This window comes from Rhinatrema bivittatum, chromosome 14 (assembly GCF_901001135.1).
Source record: "Rhinatrema bivittatum chromosome 14, aRhiBiv1.1, whole genome shotgun sequence".
Lineage (NCBI taxonomy): Eukaryota > Metazoa > Chordata > Amphibia > Gymnophiona > Rhinatrematidae > Rhinatrema > Rhinatrema bivittatum.
The window spans coordinates 25,960,150-25,976,959 of NC_042628.1; the positions used below are offsets into that span (position 1 = coordinate 25,960,150).

The 16,810-nt window shown below is 42.1% G+C and overlaps 1 protein-coding gene across 4 annotated transcripts in view; it reads left to right on the forward strand.

The window, feature by feature from the left end:
* Positions 1 to 16,810, forward strand: part of GRIN2A (glutamate ionotropic receptor NMDA type subunit 2A) — a 392,551-nt gene that overhangs the window by 366,186 nt on the left and 9,555 nt on the right. For all 4 annotated transcript variants that reach the window (XM_029577239.1, XM_029577238.1, XM_029577241.1 and 1 more), the window contains 2 exons: positions 8,094 to 8,281; positions 14,905 to 15,143. In XM_029577239.1, coding sequence (XP_029433099.1) covers positions 8,094 to 8,281; positions 14,905 to 15,143 — 427 coding nt within the window. The remainder of the gene's footprint in view (positions 1 to 8,093; positions 8,282 to 14,904; positions 15,144 to 16,810) is intronic.

Here is a 16,810-nt window from a genome sequence, read left to right on the forward strand (position 1 = left end):
GGTGCCCAGGTCACTCCCCACCCACCCATGCCACACTGGCCCCAGCTAACAGACGCCCTACTCCCATTGTGTTGGGAAGGCGAAAGAGAAATGGCATACCAGCAGCCTCCCCTCCCCCCCCAGCAATCAGATGAGATGGGGAAGGGGGGTGGACTGATGGTGCTGAGCCCCCTTTTCACTGGCCTTGCAGCATGAGGAACCACATGCGGCCATTTTTCTGGTTCCTACCCAGGATGCTGCACAGTCATGATGTCACTAGAGGGGGAGACCAGCCCCATGCAATGATTGGCTGTCAGACCATGGAGGATGGGCGGGCTGGCAGGAGAATAAAAGGGGAGGAGCCATCCCGCTTTCCTTTTGGCTGGCTACTTCCCCTACTGACTACTTGTGCCTTACCCACCCAACCGCTTATATCATTTCAGCTGGTGGGATGCCACATTAAGTTAATGTCACTTAGAATTGTTTAATGTTAGAAAATCCATAACCGATTGTTGTTGCTTATGTTTATTAAAAATTTATATACTGCCTGATGCTCAAAGCCCTAGTTGATTTACAAAAAACATACATAATAAAAACATTAAATAAGACAAACATAATAATAAAAGCATAAAATAACAACATGATAAAAGCATGTTTGTGCAGTGGGTATTGGGAATCTGATGAGCCAGCACACTGGGGCTGCTGCTAAGTCAGTAGCGTAGAGTAGAAGCTAGGGCAGCCCTCTGACTCAGGGAATAACAGAGTAGGCCTTGAGATACATGGTGGGCCTTTGGGATATTGCCTTTGGGCAGGAGCAGCCCCCATCTATCAGATGGAGCCTGACCATGTGTCGCTTTTGTGGTCAGCACAAGGCACATGGATCCTAGCAGCCCAGAAGTAATGTATGCTGGCCCGGAAGGCATCCATTGAAGGGGGAAAGGGAGGCAGGAACAGGGGCCCAATACATGCATACTTGTATTAGATTCATTATTATTCATCTGAAAACTGTGATTAATTATATCCGAATAGAAACTAGGCACCAGTGTCATGTGCAGTGTCATGTGTATACATGTATGGTAGAGAGGGACCAGATCAAGGCCATTCGGGGCTGGGGGGGGGGGGGGGAGAACGGGGTAGGAGGCAGGATGCATGGGTCCCAGATGCCCTGGTCAGTATAGTTTGATAGCAAAATATTCACCCATTAACTTGATATTTCTGTTGATTACCATGACAGAGGAAGAAACCATAGTACCCTGAAAGCTTGTATCTTGTAAATTCTTTGTTGGTTTTCTACTAATTTTATGTTTCATTCTGTTGACTGATAGGATGAGTTGGATTGTTTCATATAATCTATAGCTTCATTTAGATGAGGAGATAAGTATTTTGATTTCAGATTTCAGTTTTTGTAATTGCTTTTGAACAGTGATTTATATTATGTTTCATCAGCAACCCAGTAAGATGAACTGTGTTTGATTACTTTAGCACACTATTTACTGAAATGAAGGCTATAAGAAAAAGTTAGGGAAACAACTAATATGCTAATGGCTAAAGTGACAATCAAGGGATATCAGCAATGTACATCCTGGCGTTAATATAATGGCTTTACATTTTGTAGATTTTTCAAAGACTGGAGGAGTTTACAAGACTGATGATTCCCATAGGAAATTATCAGTTGTATATAAGTAAGTGGAAAGGGTTTACACAACCACGAACTTTAAAACAGAAATCAAATACAGGGTTGACTTCAGTTTTTCTCAGTTGATTTAGAGACATAGTCAACAGATGGAGTGTGAACACTGCTTTCTTCGGCAGAATGCTAATCATCCCTATTTTATTCTGCTTTTCCAGGATGACAAGAGAATTATATCATTGGAAATGGATCACATCAAAACACTGAATCTGTTCCTTCCCTGCACAATACTTCTCCCTTCCTCCCTAAGCTCATCTTCTCCCCCCCACCACCACCACCAAATGTGCCCAGGCCAGTGCTGTCATAGCCAAATCAGATGGTTCAAAGAAAGTAATAGAAAGCCTTGAAGATAAATTTTCTGTCGTTCTAATTTATTGTTGATTTGATGTCATCCTGCCAGATCAATACCTAGGCATTTTAGCACCCAGGGCAGGCAAGGGTATTAACGTCCCTCGCCTCCCCGCCTTGCTCCCAACCTATATGCTGATCTTCCTCTCCTCTTTCCCTTCAAACCTGGATTGTGGGAAGAGAGCATCATCTTGTTGGCTTTTCATCCATTTCAGTCATTTTTCTGCCCTCACGTGGCTTTGTGTCCTGTACCTGATGTTCTTTTGTGTGCATGTACATATGCATTAATATTTAGCCTGCACATTAGGGGCCAGATATTAGTATATATGCCCGATTTTATAACATGCGCGCGCAGCCGCGCGCGCATGTTATAAAATACAGGGTCGGTGCGCGCAAGAGGGTGCATACTTGTACACCTTGCGCGCGCCGAGCCCTAGGGGAGCACCGATGGCTTTCCCCATTCCCTCCGCCCTCCCCACCTTCCCCTCCCTTCCCTACCTAACCCGCCCCCTAGCCCTACCTAAATCATCCCCCCCTACCTTTATTTTATAAGTTGCGCCTGCCTCTGGGTAGGCGTAGGTTGCACGCGCTGGCCAAGTGCCAGCGCACAATCCCCAGGCACGGCTGCTGTGCCACAGGCCTCGGTCCCGCCCCGCTCATTCCCCGCCCCTTTTTTCAAGCCCCGGGACATACTCGATTACCGAGGCTTGCGCGCGTTGCCGAGCCTATGCAAAATAGGCTCGGCGCATGCAGGAGCGGGTTTAAAAGGGTTACGTGTGTATATTACACGCATAACCCTTTTAAAATCCACCCCTAGAGCCTTAGGAGGTAATTTCCAAAGGAGTTACACATGTAAATGTAACATACTGTCATAGCAATTTTCAAAATCCATTTACTGGAGTAAAGTGCACTTATGTGAGTAAATCCTATGGACAATTCAATGGCATATATTGTAGCAATTTTCAAAGTAAATGCTCTTAAAAATGAGGCCCTATGTGCATAGCATGTTATTCCACATGTACACTACACGGGCTTAGCATGCACACCAAGCTTTAGAGCATAGGCCCCCAAAACCTATAAGCTTTGTACTGATTCCCCACCGCGCTGGTTTATTCCACTGTATCCAGATTGTCCTTGGTAAAACTAAAGTCTTTACGTCATCAGAGATCAGCGTGAAGCTGAGCATATTGGGGACCATTTTCAAACAGCTTGCGTACTTGTAAGGCACATGGGAGCTTTCAGAGGGCGTACCTTACACTAATTTTCACAGAGAAACCACCCAGGTAAAATCAATTGAAAATTCTCCTCTCCGGTGAGTAATTAGTAGAGCCTCCCTGACCCATTTTCAGCAATTACAAAGCACCACATTTTTTGTATGCTGATTTGCCACATTTTTTTGGGGGTGTTCACAGTTTCTTTGGCTTTGTGCTGGCGAATAATTGGTATATCTCTCTTCTGATTAGCTTCCCTTCTTAACCTTCGTGTTTCATTCCTGGCTTCGCTCTTCTATTGTCTTCAGAAAAATATGTCAAGCCTACGGTCCCAAGGAAGCTCATTTGCAGTGAAGTAATGATGTCTCCAGAACAATTAATTAGCAAGTAATTAGTCATGTTACTGTTCTGAGCAAATAAGTAAAATAACTGATTACCTAAATTGCATAAATGATTAATTATAGTGAAAAATAAAACTTTGCTACATTCTGCTTCATTCTGTATATTCCTTTACTTTCTGAAAACACTGTAATAGGAAATACAAAAGCAAGATTCTTTTTTAAATTTAAGATCTTGGACCTTATGCACTAAACTTAGTGTGCACACTAAGACCATTTAATGCATTCATGGAATAGTATCCTAGGTGCTAAAACTCTAATGTGCACACTGTGGCAGTCTTCCAAAACATTGGTGCCTGCAAATGAAATTTGCCAGATGCAACTTAGCTTTCTGCAGGTGTGCAATAGAAAAGCCTGGAATGCTCGCTTACACACGCTATTTAACACGTTTGCTAAGGCCTAAAATTTAATATGAAGGAATGAAAGCCTGGTTATTCCAATTAGCTTTTATGCTTTGTTCCTGGCACTTTTCTAGATTTAGTTCCTGGATTCATTTTGCATATTGGTTAAAGTGGGTCCTATTTTAATTTGTCGTGGCACAGGTTAAGATTTTATGATTCTGAGATTTTCAGTCATGATTTAAGCTTATTATACTTTTATGATTAGTTTTATTTTTTTTTGTATGAGACTTTGATAATGATATTTATTATAATTAATGTTTTAGTGGGGTTATTGTTTACAATGTTTTATATTGTTTTACTCTTTATTTGTCTATTTTTTGCTTGTATTATTTTTGCTGTGCATCGCCATAAGCATTCTATAGAATTTAGATTTTATAAATGTAAAATAATTAATTATTCAGACTTTGTAGCTCAGTTACCTGGATGCATTATGGGTTCAGGATAAGATGCAGAGAAGGATAGAGAGAGAGAGAGAGAGAGAGAAAGAAGAGGAGAATGCAGAAAGGAGAAAGAGAAAGGGGTGGGTAGAAGGCAGAGGGACAAAAACTGACAAGGTAGCAAGGGAGGGGGTCATAGCTGTGATCTTTAGGCCCTTTTCTTGGATGCTCCTTTTTAATGTTCTGCTATCAATGTTTAATGTGTTTTATTGCCCTAAGGGAAAACTCTAAGGCAACTGACAGCAGATGCAATTTTTTCTAATGTGCTTTTTTACTGCCAAGGATTTTCTTGTGAATTTCTCTCACACTGTAGTTTTACCATAAAAGCTCTAGAATTTGGTTGTTTTCTTCTAAATTAAGTAATGCATTAGCATGATGGTGCACTTATTGCTGTACTGTTTAGTCTAGCCTCTGGCTCCCTGTTTCATCACCAGTATGATGGCATAGTTTGCTGGGGGGAGGGGGGGTGACCATGATACACTGGGGTCACACCAGGGGGGGCTGATACACTGGCAAGGTGAGTCAGTTGGGTTCCAACTAGAACAGCAGTAGGGCGTCTTTTTCTTGAGATGGCCACCTTCCCCTCAGAAGTTGATGGCCAGCAGGGTTTAGGTAGTAGGCCCCAAACCAGGACTAAGCAAGAATGCAGTATGAAGCACATGGGAACTGGAAACAGGAAGACCAGATGAGACAAATCAGCAGATCCAGAAAAGTGAGGAATATGTTAGTCAATGCAGCTTGATGAACTCTGGAATCAGGACTCTTACAAGGGAGCCAGAGTATGAAAACCAGTCTCTGACAACCTGCTGATTGAAAGCCTGGAAATGGTATATATTTAAACAGGAAACAAGATGGCTGCCAGCAGGAAGTGTGGGCTTTGGGGCTTTGGAGCTGGGAGGACTGACCAGCTAGTCCTCAAAGCCTACAGAGGCCCTTTCTGGTGAGAGAATTAACTCTCAAGACTTCACAGCCAGCTCTTCTGCATTTTCCTCCTTCTAAACCACCTCCACCTTACGATCCTCTCAATCTGAACATATACAGGAGGCACATACTCGAAACTCATTTTTGTACCTTCTTCCATCCCTGGTCCCCCCTGCTTTCTATCTTGTGTTCATCCACATAAGGGCAGATTTTAAAAATTACGCACGGGGGGTACATTTGTGCGTGCTATCCGGCGCGCACAAATGTACACCCGATTTTATAACATGCGCGCACTACCGCGCGCATGTTATAAAATCCGAGGTCAGCATGCGCAAGGGGGTGCACGCATGTGCAGCGTGCGCGCCGAGCCCTGGGGGAGGCCCGATGGCTTTCCCTGTTCCCTCCAAAGCCTCTCCGAAATCAGAGCGGCCTTGGAGGGAACTTTTTTTTGTTCCCCCCCACCTTTCCCCACCTTTCCCTCCCTTCCCCTATCTAACCCACCCCCCAACCCTACCTAAATCCCCCCCACCTTATTTTGTTGAGTTATGCCTCTGGCAGGCGTAACTTGCGCGCGCCGGCTGTCTGCCGTCAGGGAACTAGGCCACGCCCCCGGACCACCGCCATGCCCCAGACACGCCCTTGACCGCGGCCCCACCCACACCTGCCCATTTTTGCGAGCCCTGGGACATACGCGCGTCCCGGGGCTTGTGTGTACCGCCAAGGCTATGCAAAATAGGCTTTGTGCATGCAGGGGGGGGGGGGGGGGGGTTTAAGGGTTATGCGCGTAACTTTTTTAAAATCCACCCCATAATGTCTAGTGGACTAGACCTGAGCTATATGGACTTCCTCCATCACTTCAAACTATGGCCATGGAACTCATTTTTCTGGCACATCACCTTTTGCCTTAGTGCTGCAAGATGTTGCCCATAGAGGGTGTTTAAAAAATCATGTGGCATTGATGTAGCAGAAAAGCTGATGGGGTTTCCAAAGCTCCACTAGCGAAAGAGAAGTTGGCCAACTAATGCTGCTGTATGGAGCAGACTAGATACTGGCCAATCTGTGCTGCTTATTTGAGCAACTGATAAGGAGACCTGTCCCCATAAGTAGAACAGGAGTTGGCCAACCTGCCACTGATGGGGAGGCCAGACCCCATCAACTGAAGATCTAGTGGGGGAGAGAGGTGAAAGGGGGAAAGGTTGCATCTTGAGGGAAGGGAGAGGAAGAAGGAATGGGGGAAGGGAGAGAAGGAGGAGGGTGAACCAAAGGCAGGGGAAGGGAAGGTTGTTTAAGATTGGTGAGTATGAGAGGAAGGTTATGTTGGTGAAGAGAGGACAGAAGGGGGATGGATGGTAAGAGAAAGGGAATTGAGTGTGAGGAGGTTCAGAGTGAGAGGAAGAGAGTGGGAGGAGAGAAAGGGAGGATAGGAGGGAAAGAGTGTGAGTGAGGGGAAGGAGTAAGAGAGAAATGAAGGTGGAGGAAAGGGTTGAGAGAGGGGAGGGAAATAGAGAGAACAAGAGTGTATGGGGTGTGTGTTAGTGGGAAAGAGTTCACTGCCGTTCACTTCTTCCCATCTCCACTTCCCTAAGGGAGTAGTTGTTGAGGAAAGGGGGGAGACAGGTGGTAAGGTTCCCTGGGATATGGCAGGGTTGTCAACTTGCTAGCAATATTTTTGTCACCTTTTTGCCCCCTGTTCCCTCCCTTTCTGTAGCATTTGGAATCACTGAAAGGGAGACTCCAAGGAGGAATGTCTTACTCTCGCCCCTTGGCCCTTCACTTAAAATATTAGGCGATGCTACATTTTACAGGTGTTACATTCCCGTTTAGAGCCATTTCAACATTTTCATGCTTTGATCAGTTTATTAAGAACAGTTTTATCCTCCAGAGTGCCAACTTTCTTTTTTTTTCCATTGTATTACTGTTATATATAGTAACATAAAATTAACTAAAAGTAAGTATAATTGTAATTTGTTTCTTAAATGACCGGTGATTTGTATTAACAAAGGGCTACTTTTCAAAGGGCTTAGTTGCCTAAGTTTCGGAGTGAAGCACCCGGATTGGCTCCTTAGAGAATTGACTAAGGCTGAGCCCTGAATTTAATGTCCTGTTTTCACTAGGCACCTGAATTTAGGGTCCCTAAACGTGAATGACTATAGGGGTGTAAATAGGGTGAGGAAAAAAGCGGAGTGTTTAGCACTGATTTTCAGCACTAGGCACCTAATTTGGGAACCTAAATCTAAGCAAATGAATTGCAGGTCTAAATTTGAGGACCTAAATTTAGGTGAATTTTCAGCCAAAAATGTAGGCATCTAATTATGTCTGAAAATTTTCCTAAATTTAGGCACTGAGCATTTTTTTGAGACTTGAGCCTTTATATATTTGAGTTTTAGAGATTCATTGTTGCCAGAGGAAAATTGGGAACTTATAAGTTTTGATGCTTTTTACAAGACAAACAAAGATGCTATAGTTCATAAGCTTTTGAAACCACTCAGGTTCATTCTCTAGATGTCACTACATATTTGCTTAGCATAGTATAACTATAACTGTTTACCTTTGTGTCAGTGTTATATTGCTGGGTGCTTATGCTAGCCTACTTCCTAACTGTGATTTCTGTGTTGCATGCAACAGATTCTTGATTACTATGACAAAACTATTTTGGACCTTTACCATTTTCTAATGATGCCTTTGCAAAATATCTTCTTCTGTTGCAGAAAGTTGGATGCCTTCATTTATGATGCAGCAGTGCTAAACTACATGGCTGGAAGAGACGAGGGCTGCAAGCTCGTGACTATAGGCAGCGGATATATCTTCGCCACCACAGGCTATGGGATAGCCCTCCAAAAGGGTTCACGGTGGAAGCGACCAATTGATCTAGCCCTACTTCAATTTGTTGGTGATGGTAGGACAAATCTTGCTTATTTTGACAATCCTCTTCCCCCTGGACTATACTTGTGTTATGACTACTGGCAAGGGTGCTTTGACCAACACTTTATTAAGTCACTAATGATTGTCCTCCATGTTTATCGCTGACATTTCCCATTATGGTGGGTAGTGGTGATACTGTTTTGGGGGTGAACAGAAGCTCAACAGTAGCAATAAGAAATCCCTGCATGAGTCACAAAACAAGCTACTTTGATGGATCTTCGTTGCTCCCATCTGAACATGTACATTTTCATAAGGCACACAAAAGAAAACCTTGAAAGCAAGGCTCCATAGCAACTTTAGTTTTATTCTCTATAAAAGTGCATAATGCTGGCACAACCACTCAGACACAACTGAACTGTGGCATGTAGATAGCTATACTACATGTTTTTGTCAGGTTCTCAGGATGCAAATTGGTCACTGGGCTGTATAATTGGGACCGATGATTATTTATGACCGGTAAGCGGAAGAAATGTTGCATTGACTAACTAACTGCTCAATGTTATGATGACCCTTAATAATTAAAGAAACAATTTGTGCCTCGAGATTTGGGAATTCACAAAGTATTTTTTTGCAAAATTAATTGTAGTGATAACACTTTTGGCATTGGATGCTTTTTTTTTGTACAATTTATCTGTTCAATTATCTAATATTCAACCCCCACCCAGTATCTTTATCAAAACAAAATCAAAATTTGATATGAACAGGAGGCACTGTTGTTTTACTGCTGTTATTGCTCATTTTCTACTGTTAGATTTTCATATTGTGTTCTTTACATCTTTCTTTTGTTGTGACACCTTTGTGCACCTGATATCTTTCATTATATATGGTTGGTATGCTAATGAATGTTAATGCTAACACAATCGTTAGCCCAGGGGTTCTCAACCCAGTCCTCAGGAGACACCTAGCCAGTCAGGTTTTCAAGTTATCCACAATAAATATGCATGAAATAGATTTGCATACAGTTTAGGCAATGCATGCAAATCTATCTTATGCATATTCATTGTGGAAATCCTGTAAACCTCACAGGCTAGGTGTGTCCCAAGGACTGGGTTGAGAACCATTGCATTACCAGCACCATATATGAAACGCAGCTATTCTAAAGGAGAAGCATTATTTTAATGAGCTTCTTAGATACTAACTCTGGATATAGTACCCAGTTTTAATTCCTAAAATGGTTAACATGTATATAAGTATACATAAGGCAGGAAAATTAACCAAACTTATTGAGGTTTAGTTAAGTCATCTCCAGACTCAAAAACTCCACCCTCCAACTCACACCCCCGTCCTCCTGAAGAAGACATTTGGGCCTAAAGGTGTGTAAATCAAGAGTGTCGCTAAAACCTCATAAAACATTAACCGCACGAACCAAACCCCTAGGGGTTCCTGAGCATTGATTCAGTTTTATAATGTCTTTTGATTAAAAGATTTGCCTTCATTTTCCTGTCTCACACATAATCTATTCAAAATATGCAGATTTGTTTGGCCATGTATCTATATTTTCATTTTTGTTCATGTCTTTCACATTATGTTGCTTGGGTGCCTCTTTTCTTCTTGAGCAAAGAATTCAGTTTGCTGTGTTAATCCACTTGGATAAATAGAATTAAGAGTCAACAAAACAAGTTGTAGGTGATACATTTTTCGTGGACAAACTTAGTCCATCTATGACTAGCTCTAGAGTGTCATCATCATGTCAGTGACTGCTCTTGAATGCCTTTTCTTTCCTTGACATTTAAATGATAAGGATAGACGATTAGACACTTCTGCTGCTCAATGATTCATTTCCCACAATAGAGCTTTTTACTTTAATGATAAGAGATTATTTTTCCTTCCAAGGCCACCCCATATTTTTTAAATCAATGGGCACTGTTAAGTAACTGAGGGTGACAGCAGCAGATGTCAAGTGGATTAACATAGACCACCTTATTGCGATAAGTATTAATTTATTCACTACACTCTGACAATGAAGGAGCCAATCCCTTTCAGACCTTTAAGAGAAAAGGGAATCAGAAAGAGGGGGGTGGGCTTCTTGTCATAGTACTTAAAAAAAAATTTAAAAAAAAAGGGAGGGGATGGCTTTAAAAAAAAAAAAGAACGGGAATCAGGGAAAGCATCTTTCTTGCCATGGTATTTCTTAAATAAATAAGGGCGATCAAGAGGTGGGCTTCTTGCCATGGTACTTTAAAAAAACAAAACAAAAAGGAAGGGGATTTAGGAGGGGAGGCTTCTAGGTCATTTACTTAAAAATAAAAGAAGGGAGATCAGAAGGGGTACTCCCACCCACAGTATGCTTTCATAAGAAATAAGGTTGACTGCTCTTAATTCCCTTCTTCATAGGCTCCTGATGATAGGCATCAAGTATTGCAGAATAACATTCCTATCAGGAACAAAAAATATGATTGCATAACCCCTCTTTTGTTTCAGTTGCTCTGGCTACCAGTGAAAGCTGGGGCAAGGCAAGGCTAGATACTAAGCAGGACCTGGAACTAGATGAGATGAGGGTGAGACAAGGCAAAAACAAGACTCTGGTACAAGCAAGACTGGAGACTGGAACAGACAGGACAAGACCAACAAGGCAGACTGGGGCGGGACTCTGGAACAGACAGGGCAAGAGCAACAAAGGACACTAGGGTAGGACTTAACCGAACAAAGAACACTGAAGCCCAAAAGCAGCAAGGCTTGGAACAGACAGAACAGGCCTGAAGGCAGGATACCATAGAGAATAGGCCAAAGGCCTTAAGACAGGGAACAAGGCAAGATAGGCCCGAGGACCTCAAGGCAAAGCAGAAGGCCCGTAGGCCACAAGACAAGGCAAGAACAAGGGTCAGGAACCAGAAATGACAACTTGAGATGAGACAAGACCTCAATAGCAAGATAGGTTTACATAGGTTTGGGGCTTGGGTGTGGCAAGGGTTTGAGGAGGAACTTGACAAGACTAGTGACGAGGCATACTGAGGGCCTCTGCTGGTAGGGAGGCCTCATGAAGGTAGGATAAGGCAATATAACAGGCAAAATCCTAATATTTAATAACTCAAAGGTTTCCAAGCATAGGAGGTGAGCCTCTTTCAATAGAAAGGAGGGTGTAGAATGAGGAGTCATGGGATGAGGGTGAAATAGATTAGAATGAGAAGTAATCTTAGGAAATATTTCTTTACAGAGAAGGTAGTGGATGCATGGAATGGACTCCCAGTGGAGGTGGTGGAGACAAAAACAGTGTCTGAATTCAAGAAAGCATGGGATAAATACAGGGGATCTCTGAGGGAGTGATGGGATTTGTAAAGCTAAATTAGTTGGGTGGATGGGCAGACTAGACAGGCCATATGGCCTTTTTCTGCCATCATGTCTCTATGTGTTTTATTGCATTGTAAATATATATACATGCTGAAACATAACAGCTAAGCAAAACCTTCAGCACTATTTTAGTAGTGTAGGACACCACATACATCAATGTGACACAGTCCTTAAGGTAATTAGAAAAGACAGTTTACCCGAACTGAAACATATGCATATAATTAAAATTGTCCATTGTACCTGAAGATTGGAGGGAGGCCAATGTAACTCTGATTTTTAAAAAGGGCTCCAGGGTGATTTATTTTATTATTTAATTTAAAAGATGTATATCCCGTTTCTACAACATTCAAAATGGGTTATAAGTGTACATTCATAAAATTCACAATTAAACCAAAAACATAAAAAATACAATCGGGAACGTCACAGCTCAGGGCTTCTGGCAACCAGTTTTGACAAAATATGAATTAATACCTGGCCTGCAGATTTCAGCAAGCAGAGTCAGACCGGACATTACATGCTTTTTTAGATAAAAGGGTTTTAAATAGGTTTTTAAATCTTACCTTGTCCAACATTAGTCTGATATCTTTGGGAAGTGAATTCCATAGCAGTGGCCAAGAATGCACAATCTCGGGTCTCGACCACATGGGCTAGCTTTACAGATGGAATCTTACAGATGGGTGATCCGTGAAACTATAGACTAGTGAGTCTGACTTCAGTGATAGGAAAAATCATGGAAACTATGCTAAAGAACAAAGTGACAACATATAACATACATAGAAACATAGAAATGATGGCAGAAGAAGACCAAACAGCCCATCCAGTTTTCCCAACAAGCTTTCACACCTATTTGTTTTCATAATCTGTTACTCTGACCGCTGAGGTCAGGGCCCTTATTGGTAACTTTTTGGTTCTATTTCCCTTCCACTCCCACCATCGATGCAGACAACAGTGCTGGAGCTGCATCTAAGTGAAGTATCTAGCTAATTGGTTTGGGGTAGTAACAGCCGTAATAAGCAAGCTACTCCCACGCTTGTTTACCCTGCCTGTGCAATTTAGTCCTTGTTGGTTGACTGAATATAAATAATCTTTACTTCATTTCCCCCTGCTGTGAGCTGCGCTGGATATGTATTCCAAGTGAAGTATCAGGCTTAATTGATTCGGTGTAGTAACCGCCGTAGCAAGCAAGCTACACCCATGCTTATTTGTTTACCCAGTCTATGTAATTCATTCCTTGTTGGTTGTTGTCTGAATATAAATCATCTTTTCTTCATTCTCCCTGCCGTTGAAGCATAGAGCTATGCTGGATATGCATTGAAAGTGAAGTATCAGGCTTATTTGGTTTGGGGTAGTAACTGATATTAAGTTGGAGGGTGCACAGAAAAGCAGTTTTTACTGCTTTTCTGTGCACTTTCCCGGTGCCGGAAGAAATTAGCGCCGACCTTTGGATCGGCGCTAATTTCTGAAAGTAAAATGTATGGCTTGACTGCACATTTTACTTTCTGTATCCCGCACTAACTGCACTAACCACATCCTCTGGCAACAAATTCCAGAGTTTAATTGTGCGTTGAGTGGAAAAGAACTTTCTCAGATTAGTTTTAAATGTGCCCCCTAATCTTTCTATTATCCAAAAGAGTAAATAACTGATTCACGTTTACCCGTTCTAGACCTCTCATGACTTTAAACACCTCTATCATATCCCCCCTCAGCCGTCTCTTCTCCAAGCTGAAAAGTCCTAATCTCTTTAGTCTTTCCTCATAGGGGAGCTGTTCCATTCCCTTTATCATTTTGGTCGCCTTTCTCTGTACCTTCTCCATCGCAACTATATCTTTTATGAGATGCGGCCAAAATTGGGAGGTCATGATTGTCTTTTCAGACTTATCTATCCCACAAGATTTTATCGCAGAGGTTGGAGGAGGTCGGGATTGGTGGTGTGGTTCATCAGTGGTTCGGTTCTTTTTTGGAGGACTGGTGGCAACAGGAGCGTATTGTTGATTCTAGTATTAGGTTCCAGTGAGAACAAGTGTCACTCAAGGGTCATCTTTGTCTTCAGTTTTCTTTAATCTCTTATGCTTCCCCTTTGTCACCTGCTCCAAAGTCTGGGTGTATTTTTTATGAGTTATGCAGGTGATTTTCAACTCATGTTCCCTGTGGGGCCGGTGTTAGATATCAGTTTGAAACTTGTTGAGAAAGGTAAGGGATTGGATGTGTGCTAATCACTTGTTATTGAATGTGACAAAGAAGGAGATTCTCTATATTTATAGGGGTCATGTGAAAGGCATCCCATTGCAGATGTATTTTGATGATATGATGATTCCAATTTTGTTCTCAGTTAGGAATCTTGGGGTAGTGATCAACAGGATTTTCTCATTTAGGGAGCAGTTGCTTGCGGTTGTATAGGTTGGATTTTTTTTAAGCTTCATAGGTTGCGACGCTTGAAATATTTTCTAGATAAGGAAGATTTTAGAGTGGTAATCCAAGCATTTGTTTTTTCAGCCTTGGATTATTTCAATACCCTATATACAAGTTTGCCTAATTGTCACTTAATGGTACTTCAATTGGTGTTGAATGCTGCGGCTCGTTTGCTGACGGGGACTCCTTTGAGGGAGCACATTACTTCGGTACTGAGGTCCCTGCATTGGCTCCCTGTCAGCCAAATAATTTAAGATTGTATCCCTGACTCACTGGGCAATTCATGGGGAGGGGCAGGATTATTTAAAGGCACAAGTGTCTTGGTATTCTCTGACGCGATCATTATGTTCTGAGGAAGCTTCCTTATTAGCAACCAAAGGAGTCACCAAAGTTAGATTGCGGGAGACCAGGAACAGAGCTTTCTTCTGGGCTGCCCCTTCTTTGTGGAATGGGCTTCCTTTGGAAATCCGTCAGTTACAGGATTATAAGACCTTTTGGAAGCAGGTGAAGACTCATCTGTTCTGGGAGGCCTTTGGGAGAGTGTAGGGTGTTTTGGTTTGGTTTTTTTTTATTATTATTACGTTATGTTTCTGATTTGTGTATCTGAAATTGTAAGCCACCCAGAAGAGATGTCTGGCAATTGGGCGGGTAAGAAATTGCTGTAAATAAAGAAAATAATCCCTATCGGTCAGTCTGTAGCTGGAATGAAAAGTGTTACTGGAATGTCCGTGCTGGGTCTGCCTTCCGCATGCCCCAAATTTATTTTGCTTTGGGCAGTCCAGATATTTTTGTCCTTCTTATTGCTTTTCTTCTGTTTACTAACATTTCTACTTGAGAAACCACAGCTTTGTGTTTCTCAGATTAGGTTTGGAAAATCTCTCTCCCTATTTTATTTTTCAGGTGAGATGGAAGAGCTGGAAAGTCTGTGGTTGACTGGGATCTGTCACACCGAGAAGAATGAAGTAATGAGCAGCCAGCTGGACATAGATAACATGGCCGGTGTGTTCTATATGCTGGCCACTGCCATGGCCCTCAGCCTAATAATCTTTGTCTGGGAACATTTGTTTTATTGGAAGCTCCGATTCTGCTTTACTGGGGTCTGTTCAGGAAAACCAGGATTGCTGTTCTCAGTCAGCAGGGTTTGTATAACTTACTCAGTTCTTTTACCGTGGCCACCAGAAATGCTTCCTTACATCCATTAATAGACTCCTCTATGGTTCCATAAAACAAGATAGGTAAAGCATTTTTGTTTTCCACATCCCTTCTGTGCTGAACATTTGCCATAACATAAGAGAGATTAAGTGATGTGCTTGTTAATGCAATTAAGTTAACAATATTATAGATTACAGATGCACTGTTCAAGTTGTATTAAAAAAAAGAAAAAGTGATTACACTATAGTGCAGAATAAAGCTAACAAAATAAGTAAGTTTTGAGGCAATATTTGCATAATAATTACATGGTTTGAAGTATGCACCTGCAGTGAAATTATAACAGAACAATAACGTGGTTACATATTCAGTAGTATAGCACTGTATGTCTATAGTCTGTTAATCTACACTATTTAGAATGTTAAGCATTGAGCAGCAAGGTTAAAAGTTAAATAGGGTCACAAGGTGAAGCACCAAACAACAGATCTACATGTTAGGCACATTATATTATAGCTTATGGTCAGTGCAATATATCATCGTGCAGTATCTCTCCTCCATTGTTTGTGGAACAGTGCAATATACTATACATATCCTGAGAAGTGTATTTTTAAAATCATTGGAGTCTCCCTCTGGTTTGTCACGTCAAAAGCCTATGCCCGCCCCCCCAAAAAATCATATGTAATGATTCCAGGCAGGTTACTCATTTTTGATAAAATGCAGATACCCTACAGAATTTCAAACCTTCAGTGCACTAGGACATGGATATGGATGTGCTGCCATATGTGTGTGTATAAGTTATGTGTGTGTGTGTATATATATATATATATATATATATATATATCTCATTGCTATTAACCAAATATTTATGAAATATTCCTGCTTTGTTTCACACTGCTGTACTAAAGCTATAATGCAGAGCATTTTAAATGTTTGAGGGTTTTTTTGATCAATTAGTGTTGTTCTCTTCTGATGCGCATTTGCAGAGTTTGCATCAGGCAGTCCTAGCTCTGCCTTGCATCCCACAAGTCCAGGCTTTTTATTGCCTTGAACTTTAATTAGCTAAACTGCTTCTGCAATTCTTTATGCAGCCAATATGGATGTGAAAGTCATTAGCAGGCAAGAGCAATGCACCTAATTGGGGGAGAGGAGGGAGGAGGGATTACAGTCTAAAGTTAGCTGCCCGAAATCCATTGAGTAAATCAGAGTATCCTGCAATTGCCGCAGGAAACGAGTCGCACATGGGAAATGCTTGATCTTGATCTGTTAGGCAACTGATTCACTGCAGCAATTGCTCTGGAAAGATCCTAGCACTCAGGGTTAAGACAATTGCAATGTTCTTGGTAGTCCCGAGCTTCTGCATGTGTATTTAAAGATTTAACTCTCCCCTTCCAACTCCGTCGCCTTATATTTCCAGCCACGTAGAAGTCCCTGCCTAGCTGGATAATACAATTTAGATTCACATGAGATACAGAGCTTGCTTGCCTTGACTAGGGCTGCTGGCTGCTGCAGAGAAGAGGCCATTTTCTGCCAGCAGCAAAGCAGCTGATAAATGTCAGCATGTCCCCTCCCCGTCCCCGTCCCCCACAATGTGACTGCAGCAGTGCAAAACAGATGCTCCCAGCAGCAGGCAGCCCTTCACCAGGTAAAATAGCTCTCA